The following is a 23,057-nucleotide window of genomic DNA, read 5'->3' as shown; positions in this document are numbered from 1 at the left end:
AGCGGCTACCTTCCAGCCGAGTCCAGTTGAACTTGCCTCCTTCTCAACTGATCGCCTCCATGTAGTACAAGGCCTCCCCGATTGTCTACTGGCAGCTGAATGCCAGCGGAGACCCTGCTTGGCCAGGTGGCTGTCCTGTCTACGGAGTACATGTCCGATCCAACGCCATTTCCTTGCAAGGATTTCCCGTCTTAGCATACGAGGGGTTTAGTCGGTTATCGCTCTACATGTTTCGATCCGTTTCGATCTTCGACAGACGCAACGACTATAGATCAGTCGATTTACGTGAGTGACCTTATATTCTTTTCTAGATACTTATAAATTTCTAGTAGTCTAAAAGGAATTTCTCAAAGAAACCAGAGGATATGTACCTAGGTAGTTAATACCTGACCAGTAATATATGATCACGCGCCAATCGCCCCAAATTGCAGAATTTCCTTGGAACTGAATTATGAATACTAAACTGAACTGTCACCCTATACATGAGAATAACAGCGCCCTTTTGACAATGATCAATGTGATCAATTGACCATATATGTATATATTTCTGGTCGGGCTTTAGATAGATTTAGATTGAATTTTACTGAAATTTTCGAGAACATAATTTGTTTAAACTTTCCTCAACTTGCACACTGAGTCTACTAGACTTACACAAAAGGTACATGACCGAAGTTAGCATACAAGTGTTCTTGCATCGCCAGCGATACGGCTGGGAAGTATGCGACGCCGTTACCGTGAGTGACGTTGTTGAATGCCACGCCCATTGAAACTCCGTTTCTGCAAGAAATAATTTGATAGGTATACAGTTCGGGTACATGTAAGTACCACGATTTTCTATGTGAGTGAGGTCTTACCTAAAGTTCTGTTAACCAGGCAGCTAGCACAGGGAAACTACACACAGAACACTGGCTAAACCAGACTGGATGCAGACAGGTCAAACAAGTCATGGCTGGCATCAACGAGAAAATCACAAGGGCGCTCCTTCAACTAGGGAAGGTCCGACTGAGTATGGTGTGTCATAACAACAGGTCGTGGAAAAATAATCCACAAACATCTTTTTATAATAGCTGTTACAGACAGTCCCCCATGCGCCAGTCGTCGAGTTGCGGAAAATCGCCCGTATTACAATACAATACAATAACCAGGTCTATGCAGAAACTAATAACGTGTCTCTCTCGTCTATCCCTGACCGAGCGGAGACGCCGCTACGTTCCACCTCCAGACCATTCCACCGTCATATGTATAGGAGTTGACAGAATCTTCTATCCTTTTGCTGAGCATCCTGTGAAAGCGACTGGATCTTACCTAAAATACTCCAGTGTTCCATTATCCAGGTCTATGCATGAGCCTATAACGTCTCCTGGCAACCATGCATGGCCATAAGGAGACGTGGCTACGTTCCACCTTCTAACTCTTCCACCGTCATAAGCGTAAGAGTTGGCAGTGTCTCCCACTCCTGTGTCCATAGAGAAGAGGCAGGAACTGGTGCACCAGCCAATCTGAATATCAGATTTAAAAAAAATAGGTAGGTACACTAAACTGTATATTTCAACGTATACAGAGAAAAAAGTTTTAGTTTAGAAATAGTAGATTGTTAACCAAGGGATGAAATGGTGCCTTTCACCCGAGTTAAGCACTCTACTTTTCATTTCGAATACGAGGAAAGTAAAATATATGTGTATTAAAATAACATGACTAAGTATAAAATTTTACAGTATTTCTTGAGAGTACTTTCAATTAACAGTCTAGGTAAAAGTAGCGTGATTTATGGAATGGGGAGTTAAATATAAGAATGGAAATTATACAACAAATTCATTTCATATTTAAAAAAAATTGCTTATAAAATATAATGGGAAAGTAAAATGCTCTAGTGCAGAAACGTATCATTTTCTGCACACTTTTTAGAACAACAACGACCCACAGAGCAGATAAATTAAAAACAATTAAGAAAAGTACAGTGTCTCTGTTTGACCCAATGGTTGACTGGTAGAGAATGCCTTTTGGCATTAAGTTCGCCATTTGTAAATTTTTCTTTATATGTGCAATAAAGTTTAAATTAATAAGTCTTGTTTAACTAGCAATATGTAAAATTAATGCCGTTGATACTAAATCCTACTAGAAATCTGCCACAATGTCACATTTTTATTTTGCTATACTTATGAATAATATAATATGAAGCGCTGGTGGCCTAGCGGTAAGAGCGTGCGACTTGCAATCCAGAGGTCGCGGGTTCAAACCCTGGCTCGTACCAATGAGTTTTTCGGAACTTACGTACGAAATATCATTTAATATTTACCAGTCGCTTTTCGGTGAAGGAAAACATCGTGAGGAAACCGGACTAATCCCAACAAGGCCTAGTTTATCCTCTGGGTTGGAAGGTCAGATGGCAGTCGCTTTCGTAAAAACTAGTGCCTACGCCAAATCATGGGATTAGTTGTCAAGCGGACCCCAGGCTCCCATGAGCCGTGGCAAAATGCCGGGACAACGCGAGGAAGAAGAAGACTTATGAATAATATAATATAGCCTATTATATGCAAAAAAATTACCTTTCATGTAAATTTATAATCAAATCAGTCGTGGTCTTACAAGACCTATGATGATTATACAAGTTCATATTACCCTGCATGACCCCATTACTCGTAGTCCGGAGCTGAACTTCACACATCCACCTCCCGGCAAACACGCAGGCTGTAGCCCTGACTGATGGTCGCGAAACTGGAGAGACCCTGGACACTGACCCTCTCGAACCAGAACTTGTCCAGTAATCACGAGCTTGTAGGTAAGCCCGCATGATTCCTTTAGTCCCGAGCTGAACTTCATACATCCACCACCCACAAACTAGCAGGCTGTAGCCCTGATGGTCGTGAAACTGGAAAGACCCTGGACACTGACTCACTCGTCTCCGACTAGAACGAGTATGGCTTAACCTGCATGATTCCTTTAGTCCCGAGCTGAACTTCATACATCCATTTCCCCGCAAACACGCAAGCTGTAGCTCTGATGGTCGCGAAGCTAGAGAGACCCTGGACGCTGACTCTTTCGTCTCCGACCAGAACTAGTCGTCCAGTACCTGGAACAGAAAGTATTTCTTATGTACCAAACTGCACCTCATGTAGGTATCCAAGGAACTATACTGTATTTTTTAACTCCGTTAACGTCGGGGTATGGCTAAGTACATTTAAGGAAACTGATTTTTTTACCTAAAAAGCAAGGACAAAGGCCTATTTAGTTCCCGCGGGATTTATGGATTGTGAAAAAAAAGCTATAACTCCCTAGGTAATTATAGCTTTTATTAAAAATTATGTTCATACACACGTACGAGTTTAACTTTTAAAATACTGACGTTTATTATTTAATATTTTTGTTATATTTAAAATTATTTAATTTGAATAATTTAACAGCCGCTTAAAATATTTTTACATAATTTTCAATTGCGGCTGAATGCCGAATCGGTCTGTGCCTATGATGCCTAATCTGTCAAGAAATTACAAAATGGCGGACGAATGTATGATATGTCACGGTATTTAAGAATTATTTTGCTTATTTAGCTTTTTCTTCGCAAGTGTGATGAAAAACATTGTGTGTAACTTCGGGGGTAAGAACATTGCAAACTCGGGTCTTTAATTCCCGCGTATCCAAAATTTCACTTACCCCTCTCGTTGCACCCGGTATCATTTTTTAGGGTTCCGTAGCCAAATGGCATAAAACGGAACCCTTATAGTTTCGCCATGTCCGTCTGTCTGTCTGTCTGTCTGTCTGTCTGTCTGTCTGTCTGTCTGTCTGTCTGTCCGAAGCTTTGCTCCGTGGTCGTTAGTGCTAGAAAGCTGAAATTTGGCATGGATATATAAATCAATAAAGCCGACAAAGTCGTACAATAAAATATAAAATTTTTTTTTTTTTAGGGTACCTCCCCTACACGTAAAGTGGGAGTGAATTTTTTTTTTCACTTCAACCCTAGAGTGTGGGGTATCGTTGGAAAGGTCTTTCAAAACTAATAGGGGTTTTCAAGAAACATTTTTTGATAAAGTGAATATATTCGGAGATAATCGCTCCAAAAGAAAAATAAAATGTGTCCCCCCCCCTCTAACTTTTGAACCATAGGTCCAAAAAATATGAAAAAAATCGTGGAAGTAGAGCTTAAGAAAGACATTAAATGAAAACTATAGCGGACATGATCAGTTTAGCTGTTTTTGAGTTATCGCAAAAAGTTTTCCCTTCATAGTAAAAAGACATTTTAATTAGGTACTGATTATGCAAATTTGCCTATTTATTTATTTATTTATTTATTTAAAATTTGATTCAGGCAACAAGGCCCATATTACAAATACCTTACAGACTAACATACATATACATTTTATAAAATTACAACTAAACACTATTTAGGCGACAAAACGGCGTGGCTCCGTTGAATCGGCTGCTCTTGTGTCGGATTCGGCAGTTTGCCCCGGAACCTCCGAAACACGACACCCTTCTATTTGTTTAACTCAGGTGAAAGGTACCGTTTCATCCCTTGGTTAACAATTTACTATACTTTAAGCTCCAGTTTAGCTTATTGTGACAGAAGAGTAACTACGGAACCCTACACTGAGCGTGGCCCGACATGCTCTTGGCCGGTTTTTTATTATTACAAATTGAGACGTGTTTCTGACTCGCGCAAGGAAATGAATAAGTAGGTATCAGTGAATACACATGTCAGCAATTACGTAAATAATACGAATGTACATAATAAAATATATACTCGTGTCAAAAATTGTTCAAAGTATTTAATACCCTATATCAAATACAAAGAGTTTCTTTTTTGAACCGTAATCTTATCAATGTAGCAAATGTATTAAAAGCTAATAATGCTAAAAATTCTTCATTAGTATGACGCACAAGATAGCTTTTATTACTTATGCGTAATTAGCTGTCAGAATTCCGTAATAAAATATTAACGCATTAATTTTGTATAAAACCTAGCTTCCACAACGCTAAGACCATTATCTTCCATTAGTCTCAGTTTTAAGTAAATATCTGTTTTACTCAGAAAACCTCACAATGAAGGTCCTTGCTGTATTCTTGTGCACCTTTCTTGTAGCTTTTGGTGCTACCGTACAACCAATAGATGAAGAGCACTTGAAAAATAGATTCGAAAACATACTTTTAGATAATCTTGCTGAATATCTAGGACTACAAATAAAAATGATTAAGGGAGTTCAGAAGATACAACTATTATTGGGTAATGTGGAGAAAATCTTGGAAGAGGGATTAACAGACAACACCCATATTGAGAATCCTGGTGTGACTATACCTGACCAAAATGATGATGAAGATCCTATTGTGTCAAGGACCGATGACTTCGAGAGCACACTTTTGGATTATCTTGGTGCATATCAAGAACTACAAATTAGATTGAATACGGGAATTGAGAAGTTGCAACTGTCATTGGGTAATGTGGAAACGATATTGGAAAATGAATTTAATCATGATCCCTTTCCTGAAGCTGAATTAAAGACATTGACTAAGCCTAATAAAGGTAAGATTATAACTGTTCCGTAGAGGAACAGATTAGTATTAATTAATTTCTATATATATATTTGAATAGGTATTTTTTGTACGTACAAAGCAACACAATTAAGAAAGAATACATTTTTCGTGTTATGTGGCGGCATCTTTTGAGATGACAACTAACAAGATCCCAAAGCCCTGTCACGCCACCTAGTGAAGTAAAACACAACTTCGCCTGCGATTTACGCTAGTGCACGCCGTCGTTGCACTCCGTTTAAATCAATCATAATTTCGAGTTCCTCGCTGCAGAGTTAAGTGCAAACCAGACAAGAAAGTGACTTTCTACCCAGTGCGTCTATGGAGTGTATGTAGCTGTCGAAAGAGCACAGGATTATCCAAATTAGCCAAAATCATCACGTGGCCATCATCAACAGGAGCTGCTGGATCACGTAAGTTGTAAATGCTCAAATCCGCCGCTACATATATTATTTTGATCCGTTCGATCCGGATCTTTCTTTCTCTGGTTGTGTTGCTCTTGTAATTTGCGGTATTACGTACCCAATTTTTCATTTAGACACGTGTATAGTTCAAATTAGTATTGCCATTTCCGCCATCTTTGCTTCGCAAAATGGCCCCAAACCCTACAGACGGCAATGCTGAAGCCGACATATCGTGTATTACACAAGACATATTCGAGCGAGATTTAATTCTCGACGAATTAAAGAGAACATTACAGTTCGCAGCGACAAATACAGATCAATTTCGTTCAAGAACTACAGATTTAACAGTGCATCAGCGAAAGTTTACAAAGATTCAAACTAAAATCGAAAAAGCGTTAATCAAATCGAAAAACTTCAATAAAGAAGCCAATATTAAGATTCGTAACGATTTTAATGACTTGTATTACGCGATAGTTACACATTTACATAACCTAAAGGAGGTAGACGTGGAAAAACGTCGCGCGAGCCGCGCTTTTACCCCCAACGACACTTTGATAAGTGATCGTCGAAATTTACCTAAACTATCACTTCCAGAATATCACGGCGAACCGACTGGCTGGCCTGCCTTTTTCGATTTATTTCAATCGCTAGTACATAATAACAATGCCTACTCGGATGCGGAAAAGTTTAGGTACTTGCTCCTTTCAGTCAAAAACGAACCACATAATTTAATTAAATCAATTCCCATAACGGAAAGTAATTATTCAATTGCGCTCGATATTCTAAAATCCCGTTATGACAATAAACGTATTATTGCAACACAGCATCTGGACAGGCTGTTTAACCTTGAATCGTGTTCCGAACGGTCAGCTGCTACCATGCGGAATTTACTTAATGTTTATCATGAAAACATTAAGGCGCTTGAAGTCATGGAGTTTCCGGTTAAAGAATGGGATTTCGTTCTGTTAAATTTATTATTACGTAAAATTCCCGTAAATACGCGAAAAGAATATGAACGTTGCTTAACCAACCCGGGCGAAATACCTAAAGTACAAAGCTTAATTATGTTTTTAGAACGCGAACTTTCGGCGGAACAGATGATTTCAGTTTCAAATCCACAGTCCACTAAAAACTGTTCATCATTGGGCATCAAAAGCAAGATAAACATAAATTCTGCTCAATCGCACAAACGAGTTTTGTTGGCAAGTGCGGCGCCAACCCAAAGTCGACCTTATGACGAGGCGAATAAGGTTCGATCTTGCTTGAAGTGTAAAGGACTTCACTCAATTAATAAATGTGTTGAATTTTTAGACTTATCAGCGAAAGAGAGATTTGCATTTGTTCAAACAAATAACATGTGTTACAATTGTTTATGCCCCGGGCACGACTTAAGGAATTGTAAATCGAGTTTTAAGTGCCGTAAATGCAATAAAAGGCACCATACGTTAATTCATTTAGAATCATACATTCCGCGATCGGTTATAAGCGAAGCTGCGGAATCTGCTGCTGTCTCGCTCGCTCTTACAGAACAGCCCGGCACTAGCACTAGTACTACTCATAACCCGTCTGCAGTTCACGGCGTGAACGAACAAAGTGTAGGTAGTTTAGGAAAACGACCTAACACGGTTTTACTCTCAACAGCGTTGGTTGACCTTCATTACGAAGGGAATAAAATTGCTACAATTCGCTGTATGTTAGACGGGGGTTCTCAGGCGACTCTTATAACGGAAGCGTGTATGCAACGCCTTCATTTACCGCGACAACACGTGAGGGAGCCGTTAGTAGGTGTAGGCGACATACAGCTCGAAACTAGAGGTACATTCGTGTGCTCAATTTCGCCTAAGGGCAAACAAAGTCCAAGTATTCCGTTAGAGGCTACTATTTTAGCGAAGTTAACCCGTCCAATGCCTAGTGTACTACTAGCACCTCTCGCTGAATGGCCTCATTTGCAGGGACTCGCTCTGGCCGACCCTGAATTTCATAAACCTCAGCCCGTTGATATGATACTCGGCGAGGACATCCTTATGGATATTATTCGCGATGGCATTGTCAGGGGCAAACCTGGCACGCCCACCGCAATTAACAGTGTATTTGGTTATTTGCTAGGAGGTAAAGTAAATTTTACTCCTAATGTTTCGACTCCACGCCATACTTGTTTTACGTCGTTCGACAACGACAATCTGCAGAAGTTTTGGGAGCTGGAGTCAGTACCAGAGATGCGGAGTTACACTCCCGAAGAAAAGCTATGCGAATCCTTTTTTCAAAAGACGCATACGCGCGATGAAACAGGGCGATACGTGGTCGCTCTGCCATTCAAGCCCGATGCACCGCCGCTCGGTGAGTCTCGGCAAATTGCCCTAGCACGATTTCATAAATTAGAATATCGTCTAGAACGTAACCCCCAGTTGAAGGCGGATTATCATGCTTGCCTCCAGGAGTACGTGGATCTCAACCACATGGAGCTCGCGGACGATGAACCCCCTGCTGGTGCGAGTTACTACCTACCCCACCATTGTGTGTCAAAAATTTCCGAAACCACACGCACACGCGTAGTGTACGACGCTGGTTGTCGCACAACGAGTGGTCACTCGTTGAATGACGCCTTGTTAACGGGTCCTAAGTTACATTTAGACATTGTTGACGTTCTTCTAAAATTCCGAGTGCATAACATTGCATTTTGTTCCGACATCAAACAGATGTATCGCAATATTCTGGTGCGTGAAATTGATAGGGACTTTCAGCGCATCCTTTGGCGCCAATCGCCCGAGGAGCCTTTACGCGATTATAGACTTCGTACCGTTACATTCGGTGTAAGCAGTTCCCCTTATCTCGCCTTACGCACGATCAAACAGTTGGCGTACGACGAGGCTAAGCATTTCCCGCTCGCCTCACCAGTCCTACTAAATGACGTTTTCGTCGACGACGTGGTAACCGGTGCTGATACCACAGTTGAGGCCCTCGCTCTGCAGCAGGAGCTGATAGGTATTTGTGCCACGGCCGGGTTCGAATTACGTAAATGGCAAAGTAACTCGCCAGCGATTCTCGCTACTATGCGACCGCCAGATTTTCACGGTGAGCGGCGCGAAAATGTTCATTTTGCCGAAATGGAAAATGACAAAGGGGTCAAAGTCCTTGGACTTCAATGGAATCCGGGACCCGACTCATTTAGCTTCAAGGTACAAAGTACTTCTAAAGCCTGTACAAAGCGGGCAATTCTCTCGGAAATTGCAAAAATTTACGACCCACTCGGGTTATTATCTCCGGTGACATTGTTTGCCAAACATTTAATTCAATTGCTATGGTTAGCAAAAGTTCCTTGGGACTCGGAACCACCTATCGATATAATTAACTCATGGACGAGTTTTGTTAACGAGCTACCACTCTTATCGCAAATTTCATTTCCTCGTCATATTTTTAATACTGACGACTTCGATTCAATCGAAATTCACGGATTTGCAGATGCAAGTCAAATTGCGTATGCCGCATGTGTTTATATACGTCTTACGGACAATACCGGTAAGGTTCAAACTTATTTAGTCATAGCTCGAACCCGCGTAGCTCCACTTCGGCTTTGCCTCACTATCCCGAAGATGGAATTAATGGGATGTGTGATTCTGTCAAAATTGATAGAACGAGTAATGCATATTTACGGTGATCGTATTCGCCCCAATCAAGTATACGCGTGGTCAGATAGTTCCGTCGCGCTCGCGTGGCTTAAGTCACCCCCACACGAATGGAAAACGTTTGTTTCTAATCGCACCAGTGAGATCTTGTCCCGTGTCCCGGCGAGCTGTTGGCGTCACGTCCCGTCAGCCGACAACAGCGCTGATCCGGCGTCCCGCGGTTTGCTGCCCGCCGCACTCGTGCAAAGTGACTTATGGCTCCATGGTCCTATATGGCTTCAACAAGGCCACGACTCCTGGCCTATACAAAAACCGGTAGTCAATACAACGGAGGAAAAACGTAATAAAACTAAATCATCCAATGTTAATTGTGCATGTGTTTCCACATTGCCTACCTCCCTGGACGATGACACCCTTATTACGCGATTTTCATCGCTAGGTAAATTAGTTCGCGTCACGGCATTAATATTTCGTTTCTATAATAGATGTAGAAAACATAAACAAACGTTCCCTGAATACATCACCGTACCAGAGTACCAGTTTGCATTAAAGCGACTTATATTGATTACGCAACAAAAAATGTTCGAAGACGATATTAAAAATATTTCGTCAAATAAATCCCCTTCCTTACGTTTGCGGCGTCTCGCGCCTATTCTAGATAGTGAGGGATTATTACGAGTCGGCGGACGTATTCACAAATCATTTTTACCTTATGAGTCCAAACATCAATTGATTTTACCTAAACGACATCATCTTACAAATCTTATTATTGACGATGCTCATAAAAATGAATTGCATGCCGGTCCGCAGTGCGTCCAAACCTCGCTTTTACAGCGATATTGGATTATTTCAGGTCGCGATATTGTGCGTCTACGCGTACATCGTTGTATCCCATGTTTCAGGGCTCGGCCGAGTCACGGCCAACCTCGCATGGGTATGCTTCCCGCGGTTCGCTTACGCCCCGCACGCGTATTTAGTAAAACTGCATGTGATTTTTGCGGACCATTCTACGTTCGCGCTAATAAAGTTCGTAATGCAAAAATAATAAAATGTTATGTTGCCGTTTTCGTATGTATGAGCGTTAAGGCTGTACATCTCGAGTTAGTTTCAGAACTTTCCACAGAAGGTTTTTTAGCCGCGTTGCGTCGTTTCACGTCCCGCCGAGGATATTGTACAGATATATATACCGATTGCGGACGTAACTTTGTTGGTTGTAATAATTACCTTAAAGAATTATATGCAATCTTGCGTAACGATTCCGTCATGAGCGCTCTCAATCAACAAACCTTAAAACAAGGATTAACTTGGCATTTTCAGCCACCGTATGCTAGCCATTTCGGTGGGCTATTCGAAGCGGCTGTTAAGAGTTTTAAAACCCATTTACATCGCGTAATAGGTACACAGACGCAAACATATGATTCTATGCATACGCTGACCTGTCAAATTGAAGCGGTACTTAACAGTCGTCCGCTCTGCGTGCTAAGTTCAGACTCTTCTGACCCCTTGCCCCTTACGCCAGCTCACTTTTTAATCGGAGAGCCCTTAACGGCCCTACCGGACGTTTCTTTGATCGGTGAAAACCCTAGTCGTCTTACGCGTTGGCGTTGGGTACAGCAGGCTTTACAGCATTTCTGGCGTCGATGGAGTCGTGAGTATCTCCATCAACTGCAACAGAGTACAAAGTGGCTTCAAGATCGCGGTCCCGCCATCCGTGAAGGCACTGTTGTTGTGGTATGCGAAGACCACTTGCCACCGTTACAGTGGAGACTCGCGCGCGTTCATGCTGTCCATCCGGGCACTGATCAAGTTATTCGTGTCGTAACTTTAAAGAGTGGGAATACATTGTTCAAGCGACCCGTAGTTAAGGTCTGTCCCTTACCTTTAGAATAATTCCTACAATCGTTACGATTCTTAATGTTAGCATTTAAGTTAGGCATAAGTTTCATATCTTGTTAAACTTTCGCACGTTCCTTTAAAAGTCACTACGTGCTTTTAAGGTGAGCGGCATGTTCCGTAGAGGAACAGATTAGTATTAATTAATTTCTATATATATATTTGAATAGGTATTTTTTGTACGTACAAAGCAACACAATTAAGAAAGAATACATTTTTCGTGTTATGTGGCGGCATCTTTTGAGATGACAACTAACAAGATCCCAAAGCCCTGTCACGCCACCTAGTGAAGTAAAACACAACTTCGCCTGCGATTTACGCTAGTGCACGCCGTCGTTGCACTCCGTTTAAATCAATCATAATTTCGAGTTCCTCGCTGCAGAGTTAAGTGCAAACCAGACAAGAAAGTGACTTTCTACCCAGTGCGTCTATGGAGTGTATGTAGCTGTCGAAAGAGCACAGGATTATCCAAATTAGCCAAAATCATCACGTGGCCATCATCAACAGGAGCTGCTGGATCACGTAAGTTGTAAATGCTCAAATCCGCCGCTACAATAACTAATTTTATTTCGGATATGATATTTGTATAAGTTTTGTATATATTGTTTTGATTAATTATTAGGGAAATTTGCATCAGTTCTAGTTTCCTGATAATTCTGCTCTCACACGATGCATTCTCGTATGGTTATGGGACTTGATAATAACATTAATAATTTAAATTGAAGCATACAGCTTATAACGGGAGCAGCCGGGCTCAGGAGTGGCACGACAGTATCTCGCCCGCGAGACTACCCGTCCCTCTTTAATTAATACAGTTTTGGGGGATAAAGCTGTTCGCGTCCGTGGGCTTTAGCTCTAGATACCCACACGTGTCCCCTGGGTAGCGCCAAATGAACAGCCCTTTCTGGTGGTAGGTTTTCACCGCGGCTTGTCACCACCCTCCTGTACTAAACCTCGCCGCTAAATGGCTATGCCGTGTTCCGGTGTGAAGTCAGGAGTAGCCATCAGGAGGAGGATGGGTCCGAATAGGACCGCTCTGCTTGCGTACCGGTTACAGTGCCTTTGGTTGGCTGCACCTGGTGCCTGGTCGCGGAGGGTAGCGGGATCCGAAGCACGGTTTTCCGTTGGCCGACCGCAGGTAGTTGGGGGCCCAAGTAGAGGTTTCGCCAATCTTGAAAGGCTGCCCCGCCAACTCGCGAAAAATCCCGAAGATGCGCTGTTGTGCCGGTTGGCGACCGGAGAGAGGACCCGACAGACGTCTTTGGGGGGGTTCGGGCGTCCCCGCAGTCTCCAGACCAGGTACATTTTTCTGTTTTGTGTAGTCGACTCTAGTGCACAGCTTGGTGAGTAGCATTGCACCTGTTCAACTGCCATCTTCCCCAGCCTATTCACATTCAAAATACCAAACATGAAAAAAGTCAGAAAAAGAGCAAGTAAATACAGCGGATTGCACCTCCTCTCACTAAAAGTGCACCTCTCAAACATTCGAGGTCTGCACTCCAATCTCGCTGCGGTCCATCACCATCTTGAGACTGATAAGCCCCACCTGCTCTGCCTAACCGAGACCCAAATCAGGTGCCCTACCGATGCGGCGTATCTACATTACCCAGGGTATACCCTGGAGCACACTTTTGTACCCCGCGCTGGGGTATGTATATACGCCCGCGACAACATCTGCTGTCGTCGCCTTCGCAACCTTGAGACGTCCAACTTCTCTACCTTGTGGCTGCTGGTGGATATGGGCGTGCAGCAAATTGTATACGCTTTAATTTATCGATCGCACAGTGGTGACTTGGAGACAACCAAGCTTTTTCAACACCTCACTGAGGCGGCGGAAGTTGCACAGCAACGATACCCGCGTGCACAGTTGGTTTTTCTGGGGGACTTCAATGCCCACCATGAGGAGTGGTTATGCCCATACCAGTTTACTGACCATGCTGGGAGAGAGGCCCGCAAGTTTGCACTATCGCTCGATCTCACCCAACTAGTCGACCAGCCAACTCGTATTCCGGACGTTGCTGGCCATACACCCAATTGCTTGGACCTTCTGCTGACAACAGATCCAGACGGGTACAATGTATCTGTGTCATCCCCCTTGGGAACCTCTGACCACTGTCTGGTGAAATCTGTGTCGTTCCATTCCCCGCAGGATCGTAATTCAAGAGGCTCACGCCGAGTTTGGCGATACAAGTCAGCAGACTGGGATGAGATGCGGCATTTCTTTGCGTCATATCCTTGGCAGCAAACCTGTTTCATCAGTGATGATCCGTCGATCTGTGCAAATGCTGTCACCGATGTGTTGCGTCTGGGCATGGAATACTATATTCCTTACTCAGACGTAGCAACCGGTGGCACAGCTCGTCCATGGTTCAACGCCGAGTGTGACCGGGCAGAAGCTCTAAAGCACGCGGCCTATTTATCGTGGGCTGATGCTCGTAGTCGTAAAGATCCGGATGTACATGCAAAGAAACAGTCGTTCAACAGAGCAGCTAAGTCTTGCAAGAAGGTTATACGGAAAGCTCGATTTCTTCACGTACGTCGTGTAGGCGCCAAGCTAGCCTCTTACCCGTCAGGGAGTAAGGCTTTTTGGTCGCTGGCAAAGTCAGTGGAGTCGAATTTCTGTCGCCCCTCTTTACCTCCATTGCTGAGGCCGGATGGATCACTGGCACATACAGCAAAAGAAAAGGCAAACTTGTTTGCCTCTCTATTTGCTGAAAATTCGCGTCTGGATGCTGGCGCCGCTAAGCCTCCCTCCTTACCTTCCTTTGGTGCTTCAATGGCCGAAGTAAAAATACATCAAAGGGAGGTATTGAAAGCACTACGCTGTCTGGACGTGAACAAAGCTAGTGGGCCGGACGGAGTTCCAGCGATTGTGTTGAAAACTTGTGCGCCTGAGTTGTCTCCAGTACTAACACGCCTGTATCGTCTTTCCCTGAGGTCGGGCCAAGTCCCCGAGTCTTGGAAGCTTGCAAATGTACAGCCTGTACCCAAGAAAGGTAGTCGTGCTGACCCGTCTAATTATCGGCCTATCGCGATCACCTCCATACTCTGCAAGATTATGGAGCGTGTACTGAACACCAAGCTCCTGGCATATCTCGAAGGTAACGATCTCCTCAGTGATCGGCAATACGGCTTTCGCCGGAACCGGTCAACTGGGGACCTTCTGATTTATGCCACCCACCTATGGGGCGAGGCCATCGAGAGACAGGGTGAGGCTATCGCCGTGTCCCTTGATATTTCCAAGGCCTTTGACAGAGTCTGGCACGACAGCCTAATAAGTAAGCTCTCCGCGTATGGGATCTCGTCTGGCCTGCGCTCCTGGATCACTGACTTCCTGAGGGACCGATCTATTCGAGTTGTCCTAGACGGATGCTCGTCTGATCTTTTGGCTATTAATGCCGGGGTACCTCAGGGCTCAGTCCTCTCCGCAACCCTCTTTCTGCTGCACATCAACGATCTGCTCAAGCCCGGCATCTTTGGGTACGCAGATGACAGCACAGTTACGGAGAGATACCTCTCTGACGCGAGGGCCAGTGAAGGTGACATCAAGATCCTCTGGGAGACCATGGTGGAACGTTTGAATCTGTCCTTGAACGCCGTGGCCGAATGGGGCGAAGCCAACTTGGTCGGATTCAACGCCACCAAAACACAGGCGTGTCTTTTCACCGCAAAACGGAGCCAGTTCACCTTGGCTCCCACTTTCCGAAATGTGTCCCTTCCCGTGACTAACACTTTAGAGCTTCTTGGTCTAAGTTTAAAATCGAACTTAAACTTCGGGTTGACTATTGAGTCCAGGGCTAAAACTGCTGCCAAAAAACTTGGTGTCCTATTTAAGGTGAGGCGGTATTTCACGCCGAATCAGCTTCTCTCCCTATACCAAGCACAGGTCCGCTCGAGCATGGAATACTGCTGCCACCTATGGGACGGTTCCGCCAAATATCAGCTGGCGGCCCTGGACTCGATAGAGCGCCGGGCTCATAGACTTTTTGGCGATGACCCAACTATCAAGTCAAAATTACTGAGCCTTGAGCATCGCCGTCGAGTCGCTAGCCTATCGGTGTTCTATCGGATACATTTCGGGGAGTGCGCACAGGAACTGCACGATCTGATCCCACCTTCCCCTTTCCATCATCGGACATCCAGGCGTGGGGAGCGAATGCACCCGTTCGTGGTAAACATTCCATTTGTTCGCACTAAACGGTTTGCCTCCTCTTTTTTGTTACGGACGGCTAAAGAATGGAATGCGCTCCCGCCATCTGTATTCCCTGATAAATATGACCTCGGTCTCTTTAAAGCAAGAGTGAATAGGCTACTACTGAACCGGTGAGCTCCATCTTAGGCCCTGTCTTCACTTTCCATCAGGTGTGACTAGAGCCAATCGCCGATCAGTTTTTTAATAAAAAAAAAAAAAAAAAAAAAAGTTATAAAAAGGCGGAGAGATACTGTCGCGTCCCTCTTTTGCTAGGCCTACAGCTCCTTGAGTGTCGCATGGCGTTGTCAATCTTTGAAGTAGGTATACAAGGATTTACTGCCTTGATTGAAACAAAAGCAGAGAGAGAGGAAGAGCAAATCGAAATCTGCCTATCTATCACGTTAGAAAAATATGATTTTCGCGGTAGGCCCTGATGTCTCAGCCACGGAAGGCATGTTTAGAGCGTCACGGGCGTGCAAGCTTGGCGACCGCCATACGTTTGTGGAATCAGCGTCAAGCGTGCACGCTTCTAGGGGCCTACTGCGAACACGGAAGTTCCCAAATTTCGGGCATCTTTCTCTTGTACTCTAATTAAAGAGTAATTGAAGTGACAGAGATAGTTGCTCCGAATTTACGAACTTCTATTTTGGCGGTTATTTGCCCTAACGCTCTAAGAAACCACGTAAGCTCGCTACGGGTTTGTTACAACTGCCTCGATGGGTAGCAAATTAGTGTTAACCTTCTGACCGCCGTAATCTCATATATATGACGGCGCGCCGTTTGATATTGCGCCAGCACTTGTCCCTATCTTTGAATTACTTGCAAATGATTGTTATTTAGTTGTTTGTTTTGATTAAATAGCACGTAAAATCATGGTAAACGATGTTAGTAGTTAAATGTTGGTATTAATGTTGGGTATTCTCTAAACTAACTTGTTGTGATTGGTTAAACGTCAAAATATCGTGGTTGATTGAGTATCATATTGACAGTTGACAGCTAATTGTTTGTTTTGATTGCTTAAACGTCAAAATGTCAAGATTGTTGATTATTATAAAAATTAGGGTACCTTTGAAATTATGTTGACATTGATAGTTACGAAAAGTTGAAGGTAGCATTAAAATAGGAGCGGGTTTCCCCCCGAATAGGGTGGCAAGATGGCGCCGCCGGTCGGCAGCCGTCATTCTGTTGATAGCTGCGCACGGCGGTGCACGTGTTCTAACCTATTGGCTCCTAATCTAATTTTATCGTGTCAATCGTATTGTATTTTAATCTAAAGTTTATTTAAATAAAATCAGTGATCCGTAAACGTGTAGAACGTGCTTTTATTTCCGCGTTTTCTCCATCCTTATACGACAATGGCTGATAACGATGAAAGCGATGATGCCAACACTCGTGATGTGTCACTAAATGTTGACAAACGTTCCGCCGAGCCTCCTGATGCTTCTTCATCAGAAGTGGGATTACCCCGTGCATTTCCAGAGCAGCCTACAGGTCAGAATGAAAAAATATTCACTAAATAATGAGTGCGATCGATGGAAATCTCTTTTTGACATGCAACAACGGAACTTGGCAGAGTTAATTCGTGCTATACAAGAACCACGTGTCACGGAATCAAAAGTTTCGTTGCCTGAATTTAATCCTGATATTCGGGATAGCGATGCTCGTGCGTCGTGCGAAACAGTGGACTTATGTTTGCAAGATAAACACCTTTCGGGTGGTAATCTCATAATGACCATAAGCAAAGCACTCAAAGGAAGCGCAGCAGCGTGGTTAGCACAGGCTAGTTTTCCTGGAATAACTTGGCCCCAGTTGAAAGACCTGTTTCTCGCCCGATTCGATTTTGTTGAAACTCCTGCCGCAAATTTATGGCGATTATTCAATGAGAGCCCAAAAGAAGGCGAATGCTTATCCGCTTACACCAGTCGCTTTATGAGCGCCTTGTTAGCAAGATGGAAGTCTTTGACCACCGAGCAAATCGCCATCGCTGTTACACTAGCCCATGCTGCGAAGATAGAGCCTCGATTACAAAGAGTGGCATTTACCACTGAAATTGAAAACCGCAACAAACTTCAGCAAGAGCTTATGGCCTATACTTTTAGAAAAAGAGGACCTCCTAATCAAGACAAGACAACTTCGTTTGTGGATGCAAAAAAGCCGCGTACTGATAGCTCACGACGATGTTACAACTGTGGCAGGCTAGGCCATATATCTAGTGAATGTCGAGGAAGCAGTAGTCGTGACCCCAACACTAGCATACGTTCCGAGAGTTCAAGTACATCTACACCACAATTTTCGAAAGGAGACAACGAAAACAAAAAGAAGATTACTCCAACCTGCTTCAAATGTGGCGAACAAGGTCACATCGCTTCACACTGCCCTAGTAAGGATACTAAGGCCAGCGATACACGGGTCGAGCGACGGGTGGACATCTGCACCATCAAAGCAGCCACTGATCATCTTATGGACCAAACCGGTGAGAAGTTTTCATTTTGTTTCGATTCTGGTGCCGAATGCTCTTTAATAAGAGAAAGTTTAGCAGGTAAACTCTCTGGCAAACGAATGTATTATGCAGTGACGCTGATAGGTTTAAATGGAAATATCAATTGCAACTTCCAAGTTTTGTCAACAGTAACTATTCAAGGTTATTCGGTGGAGTTGTTGTTTCATGTGGTGCCAGATGAAAATATTACTGATGACATTATGATAGGTAGAGATTTGCTTTTGTCAGGCTTTTCGGTTGAGATTTTTGAGCATAAGCTTGTGGTTAATAAAACAAAAGTAGTATCAGTCTGTAGTGTAGGGCAAAAAGTAAATAGTTTTGAAGGTATAAACAGTGATATGACTGGGCGCGACAGACAAAAATTGATTTCGCTCCTTGAAAATAATTCTAGATACTTTGTGGAGGGCACGCCGACTGGTAGGGTTACTACGGGCCAACTGGAAATTAAATTGATAGACCCCAACCGTACGGTTCAACGTAGGCCTTACCGGTTAAGTCCAGATGAGAGAACTGTCGTACGTAATCAAATTAAAGAGCTTTTATCAGCCGGTGTAATACGGGAAAGCAGTTCTCCTTTCGCAAGTCCCATGTTGCTGGTTAAAAAGAAAGACGGAAGTGATAGGCTTTGCGTCGATTACCGGGAACTCAATAACAACACGGTGCCTGATAGATATCCTCTACCATTAATATCAGATCAAATTCAACGCTTAGTCGGAGCTAATTATTTTACCTCGTTAGATATGGCTAGTGGATATCATCAGATACCGGTCCAAGAAGAGTCTATCGAGCGTACAGCTTTTGTCACACCCGAAGGCCAATTTGAATACTTATCCATGCCTTTCGGGCTTCGCAATGCGCCTTCAATTTACCAACGAGCCATTAATAAAGCCCTGGGATCGTTGACCGAGTCCTTTGCTGTCGTCTATCTAGATGACGTAATCATTCCATTGCGTACTATTGAGGAAGGACTTGAGCGGTTACAGTTAGTAATGAAAGCTTTGACGGATGCAGGATTCTCCTTAAATATCAAGAAATGTGCTTTTCTGAAAGAGAGGGTAGAATTTTTGGGCTTTGAGGTGTCTGCAGGCGAAATAAGACCAAATCCACGTAAAATTAGAGCTTTAACTGAACTGGCACCTCCTCAAACTGTTACTCAACTACGTCAATTTATCGGTTTGGCTTCTTACTTTCGGCAGTTTGTCCCTGGATTTTCGCAAAAAGCAGCCCCGCTCTACGGTCTTACGTCAGGCAAAGGAAAATTCACTGGACACCCGAGCTTGAAAAAATTCGTAGAGAAATCATAGATATTCTTACTTGCAAACCTGTACTTACCATATTCGACCCGGATCTTCCTACGGAATTGCACACGGACGCGAGCGCGGAAGGCTATGGTGCAATACTTATGCAAAAAGTTGATGGTAGATTACATGTCGTAGAATATTACAGTCGCCGAACCTCTATGGCTGAGTCAAATTACCACTCCTACGAACTAGAGACACTTGCAATCGTCAACGCTATCAAGCATTTTCGTCATTATTTACAGGGGAAGAAGTTTTTAGTAGTGACAGACTGCAACGCGGTCAAAGCATCTAAATCAAAAGTCGATCTCACACCTCGAGTGCATAGGTGGTGGTGTTTTCTACAGTCATTTGATTTTGACATCGAATACCGGCAGGGCAAACATATGAGTCACGCAGATTTCTTCTCACGTAATCCTTTGCCAACCCGTGAGCAGATAACTAGAGTCGAACAGAAACGAATTAATTTAACAGAAATTTCAGATACCTGGCTACAAGCCGAACAGCAAAAAGACGATGAAATAAAATCTATCATAGCTAAACTTGAAACAAATGAACTCGATATCGACATTGCTAAAACGTATGAAATTAGGCGTGGGTTACTATATCGAAAAGTTGACAGGAACAATAAAAGTATTTGGTTGCCCATAGTTCCTCGGGCTTTTCAGTGGGCCATAATAAATCACGTACATGAAAACATCATGCATTTAGGGTGGGAAAAGACCCTAGAAAAAGTCTACTGCCACTTTTGGTTTCCAAACATGAACAAGTATGTTAGGAAATTTGTAGAAAATTGCATAACTTGCAGGGTGGCAAAGGGTAACTCCGGAAAGGTCCAAGCTGAATTACACCCCATCCCCAAAGTTACTATTCCATGGCACACCATTCATATGGATGCAACGGGAAAGTTAAGCGGAAAGAAAGATACGAAAGAATACGTATTCGTATCTATAGATGCTTTTACGAAATTTGTGATTTTATACCATACACGAAATATAGACGCAACTAGTGCGATTAAAGCATTAAAATACAATGTTTCATTGTTTGGCGCACCTCAGCGCGTTATTGCTGATCAGGGTAGATGTTTCTCAGGAAAGGACTTTAGGGACTATTGCAACGCCCATAATGTTGATTTACATCTTGTTGCAACTGGTAGTAGCCGAGCTAATGGGCAGGTAGAGCGAGTTATGTCTACGCTCAAAAATATGTTAACAGCTGTAGAGACAAGTAGGAATAGGTCTTGGCAAGATGCGCTGCCTGATATTCAGCTGGCTATCAATTGTACGATGAGTAGGGTAACAAAAGCGAGTCCCTTAGAGCTTTTAATAGGAAAGGTTGCTAGACCTTTAGACCTAATGACATTAGAAATGGACGAGACTGCAATTGACTTAAATTCTGTTAGAGAGCAATCGGCACGAGAAATAGAGGCTAGCGCTTCTTACGAAAAGAACAGGTTCGATAAAACTAAAGCCAAGGTTAAAAAGTTTAAAGTTGGTGATTACGTTCTTTTGGAAAACCACGAGCGTAATCAAACAAAGCTAGACTCAAAATTTAAAGGTCCATATTTGGTAGTAGAGCTGTTGGATGGTGACAGGTATCTGCTGAAGGCTCTTAACTCTAATAGAACATACAAATACGCACATGATCGCGTGCGGGCCATGCCTGAGTGCTATGTTCCTTTAGAGTTAAACGCTGGGTTAGAAATCCCTATTGACCAAGTTGAGACAGAATGTGCCGATGACGGCGATGGTGAGTAACTTTATTACGTACAATATCTTTGCTTACTATGATTTCACTAATGGTCTCTGTAATGACAATGACTCGCCTGTGTGGCATTGGTGCGCCTGTGTGGCATTGACGAGCCTGTGTGGCATTGACGAGCCTGTGTGGCATTGACGAGCCTGTGTGGCATTGACGAGCCTGTGTGGCAATGGTTCGCCTTTGTGGTACTGACTACTTAGCCTGTGTGGCATTAATGACCCTATACTGTGTGTATGCTTATAACTGTGTGTGTCATCCTGATCCTATATGGTACTCATGACCTTGTGTAATGACGGGCCTGTGTGGCACGAGTTTAACTTTATTTCTTGTGTGGCATATGATGGTCAGGGTGACCGAGTGGATCGTAGTGTAAACCACTATTTATTACTCGTTTGCAGATACTGAAGATGAGACAGCTGCAGCACACGAGGACGTGTGAATATGCAGGACGGCCGTGACGGCGCGCCGTTTGATATTGCGCCAGCACTTGTCCCTATCTTTGAATTACTTGCAAATGATTGTTATTTAGTTGTTTGTTTTGATTAAATAGCACGTAAAATCATGGTAAACGATGTTAGTAGTTAAATGTTGGTATTAATGTTGGGTATTCTCTAAACTAACTTGTTGTGATTGGTTAAACGTCAAAATATCGTGGTTGATTGAGTATCATATTGACAGTTGACAGCTAATTGTTTGTTTTGATTGCTTAAACGTCAAAATGTCAAGATTGTTGATTATTATAAAAATTAGGGTACCTTTGAAATTATGTTGACATTGATAGTTACGAAAAGTTGAAGGTAGCATTAAAATAGGAGCGGGTTTCCCCCCGAATAGGGTAGCAAGATGGCGCCGCCGGTCGGCAGCCGTCATTCTGTTGATAGCTGCGCACGGCGGTGCACGTGTTCTAACCTATTGGCTCCTAATCTAATTTTATCGTGTCAATCGTATTGTATTTTAATCTAAAGTTTATTTAAATAAAATCAGTGATCCGTAAACGTGTAGAACGTGCTTTTATTTCCGCGTTTTCTCCATCCTTATACGACAATGGCTGATAACGATGAAAGCGATGATGCCAACACTCGTGATGTGTCACTAAATGTTGACAAACGTTCCGCCGAGCCTCCTGATGCTTCTTCATATATATAAGACATACAATATCCAGCTCATGATGCCGCAGTCTGATAAATAATACAAAACTTCGCGTAACTTCGTACTGGTGGTGGCGACACGAGGCGACACGAGCATGTTTGATGAAAAATTCTAAGCGGTTAAAAGGTTAAAAGAAAAGTAGGTACAGTCGGCGATAAAAGCTGGTCTCGTAACTCATAAGTAAAATTTATTGTCTTTTTCAGCCAAGGATTCAGCTAAACAACCAAGAAATGGAAAAAAAGTTTCCACCAACAAGGCATAGAGAATGTCAACATGTTTGATAATCTTGTAGTCGTCTATATGTGGACGTGAATATATCGTCAGGTAACAAGCAAAATTCACTAATTACTAAAAAATAAATAAACAAAAATTAATTATATCAGTAAATTAAAAATTAGTAGTTATATGGTTAGTAGCATTATGGCAATTAACTTGTGGTGGTAATTAGTGAGTCTTGTTTGTCACCTGACGGTATACATACTTCTTCAAAACAGATTTAGCAAAAATTAAAAGATTTATATTGCTTAAATTTCATAAAATTGTATAACAATTAACTACCTAATAAATTAAATAATATAAGTGCTTTTGTGTATTACTTATATGATTTTCACTAAGTATATGTTAAAGTGTTTTCACACTGTCTGATATTGGGTGTCGGATGAGCATAGGAGAAAGACCCGGACCCGGGTATGTCCTTAAACTACGTCCACAAGA

The 23,057-nt window shown here is 43.0% G+C and overlaps 3 protein-coding genes across 8 annotated transcripts in view; 2 read left to right on the top strand and 1 right to left on the bottom strand.

Moving 5' to 3' along the window:
- The window catches only part of LOC133530297 (E3 ubiquitin-protein ligase RNF123-like), a 66,773-nt gene that overhangs the window by 36,909 nt on the left and 6,807 nt on the right, over positions 1 to 23,057 (bottom strand). For all 6 annotated transcript variants that reach the window (XR_009801286.1, XR_009801287.1, XR_009801283.1 and 3 more), the window contains exons 5-7: positions 2,928 to 3,070; positions 1,306 to 1,499; positions 652 to 777 (exon numbers count right to left, since the gene is read on the bottom strand). Coding sequence is in view for 1 of the 6 variants with exons in the window: in XM_061868193.1 (XP_061724177.1) it covers positions 652 to 777; positions 1,306 to 1,499; positions 2,928 to 3,070 (463 nt within the window). In the remaining 5 variants the exon portion in view is untranslated. The remainder of the gene's footprint in view (positions 1 to 651; positions 778 to 1,305; positions 1,500 to 2,927; positions 3,071 to 23,057) is intronic.
- Positions 4,864 to 22,938, top strand: LOC133530299 (uncharacterized). The gene is made up of 2 exons (XM_061868196.1): positions 4,864 to 5,515; positions 22,547 to 22,938. The coding sequence occupies exons 1-2, from the start codon at positions 5,038 to 5,040 to the stop codon at positions 22,603 to 22,605; spliced, it is 537 nt and encodes a 178-aa protein (XP_061724180.1). The 5' UTR covers positions 4,864 to 5,037; the 3' UTR covers positions 22,606 to 22,938.
- Positions 5,531 to 11,973, top strand: LOC133530296 (uncharacterized). Its single transcript, XM_061868192.1, has one exon. It carries the CDS (start codon positions 6,116 to 6,118, stop codon positions 11,438 to 11,440), a length of 5,325 nt encoding a protein of 1,774 aa, XP_061724176.1. The 5' UTR covers positions 5,531 to 6,115; the 3' UTR covers positions 11,441 to 11,973.

This window comes from Cydia pomonella, chromosome 22 (genome assembly GCF_033807575.1).
Source record: "Cydia pomonella isolate Wapato2018A chromosome 22, ilCydPomo1, whole genome shotgun sequence".
Lineage (NCBI taxonomy): Eukaryota > Metazoa > Arthropoda > Insecta > Lepidoptera > Tortricidae > Cydia > Cydia pomonella.
This window is presented reverse-complemented; position numbering and strand designations above follow the sequence as displayed.